This window comes from Rhagoletis zephyria, unplaced genomic scaffold (assembly GCF_001687245.7).
Source record: "Rhagoletis zephyria isolate East Lansing unplaced genomic scaffold, Rhagoletis_zephyria_1.1 Rzeph_scaffold_03805, whole genome shotgun sequence".
Taxonomy (NCBI): domain Eukaryota; kingdom Metazoa; phylum Arthropoda; class Insecta; order Diptera; family Tephritidae; genus Rhagoletis; species Rhagoletis zephyria.
Window position 1 is genome coordinate 37,014 of NW_016160888.1, and position 6,507 is coordinate 43,520.

The 6,507-nt window shown below is 37.9% G+C and overlaps 1 protein-coding gene and 1 long non-coding RNA gene across 2 annotated transcripts; both read right to left on the reverse strand.

The window, feature by feature from the left end:
* Positions 1–2,178: 2,178 nt before the first annotated feature.
* LOC108369695 (uncharacterized) lies at positions 2,179–2,580 on the reverse strand. Its single transcript, XR_001848544.1, has 2 exons — positions 2,488–2,580; positions 2,179–2,422 (listed from the first exon to the last, which is right to left on the reverse strand). It is a non-coding gene; the product is annotated as an uncharacterized LOC108369695 (long non-coding RNA).
* A 1,826-nt stretch (positions 2,581–4,406) lies between these two features.
* On the reverse strand, positions 4,407–6,025 carry LOC108369694 (venom carboxylesterase-6-like). Its single transcript, XM_017624859.1, has 3 exons — positions 5,697–6,025; positions 5,499–5,624; positions 4,407–5,438 (listed from the first exon to the last, which is right to left on the reverse strand). The coding sequence occupies exons 1-3, from the start codon at positions 5,937–5,939 to the stop codon at positions 4,407–4,409; spliced, it is 1,401 nt and encodes a 466-aa protein (XP_017480348.1). The 5' UTR covers positions 5,940–6,025.
* Positions 6,026–6,507: the final 482 nt, after the last annotated feature.

Consider the following 6,507-nt stretch of genomic DNA (forward strand, 5'->3'; position numbering starts at 1 on the left):
AAAACGTTGAAAATTATTGAAATCGGACTAAAATAACGGCCGATTCTCATATAACGGTAAATTTAAGAAATGCTTGAAACTTCAATATTTCGAAATTGAAGGACGCTAATTTACTCAAAATTGATACACCTCGGCTTACCATCTAGCGGAAGGTTTCGGAAGGGTGAAAAAACATATATTTAATACTTGCGCCGGGTATTTAATGTTCGGCTCCGCCCGAACTTAGACTTTCTTACTTGTTAGTTTTGAACTTTTTGTTTGCATTTTTTTAAATTGAAGGACCACCCTAATATGTATACATATGCATCTTAGGGCGATTTCTATGCCAAGGTGCACAAGGAAGTGACTTTTGATGCCACTGTCGGAAAGAGTGTGACCAGATGATCGCAAAAAGCGAAGCTAAATTCCTTTTTAAAAAAGGTTAGAAAAAGTTATACGCTATGAAAATTGATGTTACAAAAAAGTCAGTATATTCATTCTTTAAAAACTCGATAAGTTCCGTAAAGCCGATTTTCTGTAAATAAATTTTTAAATCAGTCTCATCAAAACACACATATGCAGAAAAAAGTTAAGTAAAAGAAAAATGCAAAAATTTGAATATTTTCTACATCACAGTACACAAGTAGTACGTCAACAAATCGAAATGTAAAAAACGGTTTAAAGCAAGTTTATTAGTATTATTATTTAAGAAAGTATTTTCTCAAAGAAGCGGATCTTTGCAGTGTTATTGTAATATATGAACGGCAAATAGTAAATAGTTTAAGAAATATAAAAGCTTTTTAATAAGCTTAGGTACTTACTTTTATAGTTCCGGTCCGAATTTTACTATGAATATTTTAAGTAAAAAAAGGTCAGAAAAATGCCACGAAGTCAGATCTAAATTCCTCAGGCTCTGGCATAAAATTAAATGCTAAATCTAGCCTCAAAAAGGCTAACCTGGTCACACTAGTCTGAAAATTCAGGCTCTACGACCAAAGACCCGTAGACGAACTGATGAAGCTATGTATCTGGTTGGAACAATATACGCACATGCCTCTATGCAGCAGAAAATGCGCGCCCAGTACAATGTCGTAAAATTTTTTTATTCAAAAAAACTGCAAGTACCAAAAAAAACCATTAATTTCAAAAAAAAAACGAAAGGCTTTTGGAAAACTAAAGTTTTTAACCATATTATTGACACAATTTTTCTCAAAAGAGCCATCACATAAAAAGTCGGGGGAGGTTTTTAGATGTATTAATTAAAATCTAAATGCTTGCAAAAACTATAACTTGTTATTTAAACAACTATAAACTGTAATTACAATTAAAATTGTGAATATTGCATCACTGCTCCAGCAATGCAAGAAAAGCTGAACTTCGAAAAGCTGTAGTCACAGAAGACGGCAAATTTATTCGCCGCTCTGGATACTGCAGCAGGTTAAACTCCTAGCTGGGCAGGATAAACTCAGATGTGCCCAACGTATATATGTCCGGCACGCGAAGAGTCAACCCATGACTCGACACGCCTCTTCGCATGCCCATTAAATACCACTCCACCAACGCCCCTTTCCCTCTGGTCCAAGGGCCGCTAGCTGCCTTCACTTAGCATTTCCGATGGGCGCCAGTAGAGAAACGATTGGCGTGCTTTATTGGGCTCAGCCAAAATCGCTTAGGCGTTTACAGTGTCAAACAAAAAGAAGAAAAATTACTTGCCAAAAGTACTCTAAAAAGTAGTTAACCTAAATAAATTGTATAAATGCTTGCAAAGTCAGTGATTAATTTATATTTATTCTCAATGGAACAACGCCTAATAAAGCTTTGTTAATTTCATGCCACTCATTTAGCTTTCATTTCATTTCATTTCATTTCTAACTTGCTTTAATTGCAACCTAAGCCGTTTGAAATCCCCAAAGTATTTTTGGTTAATTAATCACCTCAATAATATATATGTATGTATATACTCCCACTATGCGCTGAATTCAATTAAGCAGCTCAAAATTTAATTAAGCTTATGACGCATACGTTTCTGGAACGCTGCCGAGTTTTAAATCATCAGCCGGGCTGATAATAATATTTTACTCGTCTGCTTGCCATCTGGATTCATGTCATTGACTGTTTGCGTAATCGCGTTGAAAACTTACATACACTTAGGAGTGCAATCTGATTAGCCAGCAAAATAAAAAATACATTCAAGGAAAATAAAATTTATGCATACTATTTTATTTTAAAAGTTGAACGAGCAGTCGTAAAAAGTAACTTCAGCATTTTTATTTATTTTTTCTTCTTATATTTAATTGTTTGTAATCATTCTACATACAAAAACAGACGCTTCCACATATCATAGGTATCATTGGCAAGAAAAGTTCCCGGCTGGAACTCCAAAGTTCTGTAAATTTTAGTATACCCGGTAGGATATGTCGGCAGTTGTCCAATAAGTAGAGAGCTGTTAATAGAAAAAAGTCAGATTAATTTTTTAAAGTGTTTGCGAACACAAATTCTTAGACTAACCCCTTTTTCACAAAATCATATATAAATTTTGTGTACTGTCGTATCATTGCTGCATTTGACACGGAATGTTTAAAGGAACTGGCGGGCATTTCAAATAAATACATCAGATCATCCATGTGTTCAACGCGTGCTGAAAGGAAGCACGAACAATTTTTGGAAATTTAAAATGAGACGAAAGTAGTTGGGAGATGAAGGAAAATATAGTTAAAATAACTAAACAAAATATAATATACATTAGGGTGGTTAAAAAAAAAATACACTGGAAAGTAAAATATTTGGAATTTTACTGAAATTTTAGTTGTGAAAATTTCTGAATAAAAATACTCTCATTTAATCAAAAACTAACTGTTTTAACTAGTTAAAATTCTACGAAAAAATTCAATTTCTTCATTTAAAATATATGGCAAACTTCAAAGCTCTGGCTTCCTTATTTTCGAAATGCTTCAGTTCGGAAAGGTGGTAAAAAATATGTGAACCACCCTAATTTACGTACATTTAAAAATACCCTTAAAAGAAAAAAAACTCTAATTTATTATTGCAAGGCAATTTCGATTTTATTTTGTTGACGAACGTAGGGGTCGCCTTTTGGCATTTTTCGATGACACCTACATTCGGTAATAATTTTTTTTTTAATAGATCTACTGGAATAATCGAAACACTTCCTTAGCAAAAGTTTAATGATTTTAGGTCAGCTTTGATTCATTGACATTAGGGTGCTACGTTATGGAGATAAAAACTGAGGTCTGTCGGATAAGTACTAGAACGGCGTACTTGAGGTGAATGAACTTTGGAACAAAACAGGTGTTTCCTATTGCCAAGAACACCGATAAATCATACTTTAGGACCCGACTGTAAATGCCGAAAATATGACGAAAAATGTAAAAAGGCCAGCCCTAATATAAAAGACAAAAGTGGGGTTTTCTGTCCGCAAATCAACCGGTCTGGGGTTTTTATAAGGTCGTCACAGTGGTCAACGAAATATTTTCGACAATTTGGATGGACTCTTCTCTACATTTGCCACTTTTGGGATATGCTTAAAAATGGTACTTTCCTTGGAGTTAATTTGAACTAAGCCAGAATGAGAGTCTAATTTCTCTTGTACGAATGCGTGGACATCTGTCAGCTCTGAAGCTTCAGACGAAATTCTAACGGAGTGAGGAATCACCAAGCTACCCGACTCTAGAGTCTAGAGCTAATCCAGACGCCAGCCATGTAGTCAATGCACCGGGCAAAGGTCCTGCAGTTTTGGATCTCTTGTGGGTATGGAAGATAGAGGTCGTTTGTCCTCAGACATTTTTTATTTAACTAAATCTCCTTTAACGCGCACAATGGCTCCGTCAGAGGAAGCTGCATATGGCCCACTGACTGCGTTGACCGCGGGATAGACATCCAACGTGCAGATTCGATCATGTAGTGATGACTGCTCAGCATCATCTGTCTCATATAACGATTTTTTTTTATTAGGAATGGAACTTAGTTCTTTTGCACGAGTAAACGGAAAAAAGATCCGTTTAGTTCTGATCCCACTGTAAGACTAGTTCGAGCTAGATGCCGACCGGTATCCAGAGTTCGGATACTAACTATCAGTCAACCCGCGGCAAGGCATTCATCGACGTACGCTGTTCTACTGTGGCATGAGAGTAATTTGTGAAGAGAACCCAGTGAGCAGTGAAAAAGACCAAAGTTCGAGACCATTACCCGCGCAAATCCCTAAAGCTGCACAGCTTCAACGCGAGTTTTATTTCCCCTGCACTGTCTATAGCCGGACTAGCGACCGTCTGTTATTGTGCAACCCAGCATGGCCAATATAAACGCACTTCTGGCAATGCTTGCGGGCGGAAGACGCACCCAAAGAAGTGCAGACTGTTCATAGACTACTCGACCGAGCGCTGAAATTAATTTAAATCAAATAACTTTAATTACTCACCTGGTTTCACATTATAGTCCAGATTACTAAATTCTCCTCTGAATTCATAGCTGTAGGGAAAAACTTTTGTATGTGGAGCGGCTAACTCCGCCAAACGTTGAGCACCGAAGCGTATAATTGCATCTGAAAAGAAGTCGCACAGCCGTGCTATATCGCTCGATTTCAATCCACTAAAACGAGGCAAGTAATAATCTCTAAGCGTCACGCTAGCTTCACTCAAATTGCCTTTGTGACCTGCATACATAAATATTTCAGGTGCCAACTGTTCAAACTCTTCATAAAACCGATGAGCTAATTGTTCATTTCTTACGATATCCACAGCAGATTGACAAAATTCACCATTCGTAAAACCCAGCAAAATAGGCACCTTAGCAAACGCGCCGCGTTGCAAACTCTCCATAGGCATTTCCGTGAGAAAACGTGCTTGACCAAAATCATTTTCAATCACAGGCAGATATATATAAATGGGATTATCCTTGCCGAATGTGAAGAGGCGTCGTAGTGTGGCAGCAATTTCATTGCCGCTAAATTTCTGCAAACAATTTAAAATATCTGCTTCTCCCTCCACAACTTCGCTGCAATTCAGTGCCCGCGCCTGTTTTCGCATTAGTTCCAATTGTGCTCGCTGCGGCAGTGGCGTTTGTGGTGGCAATGAGCCACTCATTATGATCGCTTTGTGGAAAAGACCCTGCGACATGGGCGATACCAAATGCAAGCTGACACTCAATGCACCAGCGCTGTAACCCATTAGTGTGACGTCTTTGGGGTTGCCAGCAAAGTGGCGTATGTACTTTGCTACCCAACGTAGCGCGTGTACTTGGTCTTTAAAGCCGGCATTACCGGGTATTTCGCGTGTGCCAAGCTGTAGGAAGCCGAGTGTGCCGAGACGGTAGTTGAATGTTACAACAACCATGGGTTTGGAAAGCAGATAAGCGGGGCTAATTAAGGTACTCAGCGACGATCCGATATAAAGCCCACCCGGATGAATGAAGACGAGAACTGGCAAGGAGGCGGTTGCAATGGTCTGCAAGTAGGCTATCGTTTAAGTGGGTGGTTGCAAAGATAAAGTACATGCAAAACTTACACTTGGCGTGTAAATATTCAGCGTGAGGCAATTCTCTGATGCGTTTGTGGCGTAGATAGAGGGACAGTCGTGTCCATCCTGACGTGCATCTATCAATGATGGTAGCTCATCAAGTGGTTGCGGATCCTGCGAATGAGTAAGATTTATCTTTTAGGTTGAATATTTTTTTTCAATACATTTCACTTAAGCTATATTTACCTTAAATCTGAATTCCCCAATTGGCGGCTTCACGTAAGGTATGCCACGAAACGCAAAGTATTCATCGCCAGTCCAGCTCTTATTTCGTATGCCTTCCACTGTAATTTTTCGCTGCTCGTCGACAAATTCAATTTTAATAGCCCCATCAACTGCTGGTGCTGTTGAGCATGCGCCTGCTTGGCTATTAATTGACGCAACGCAATAAATTAAATTCAAGAATATTAGAACTTTTATTGCAATCATATCAATAGTATGCCGAAGTGCGTAGAAATAAAAGCAGTGAGGGAGAGAGTGAAAAACAAAAAGCACGCTGTGAACAATTGTTGACGTTGACAGCGTTGGCAATAAACTGAGTTTTATGTTCTCGGATTTAGTGGCAAGCTGATAATGACCGCATAGGTTTGAGCCGATAAGAGTGCGTTCTCAAACAGGGTGTTTGATAGGAACATGCCAGTTTTATTTGGTTTACGCTATAGGAGTTGTTGTACTGATTTCTGTTAATCCTACTAACATTATTAATGTGAGGTTTCAACCAAGATAAATATAAAGGTAATTTTGTGAAGTTGTTGCCACTTGTTTCATAGCTAAAATAAATTGATTAATAAGCTAACTAAAATAGTACAATAATGTGGGCGTCAAACGAGAGGAGTTTGAAAAGGGTTTATTTTTAAAATAGCTATAATGAGGGTTGCCACCTGTTCGGAAATTTGAAATCAATTAATATTACAAGTTACATGTCATATTTTAAGATTAGTATCAAACGACAATTTTAAGAGAGCTTTGTTTAAAAAATATTTTTTCGAGGGTTTCC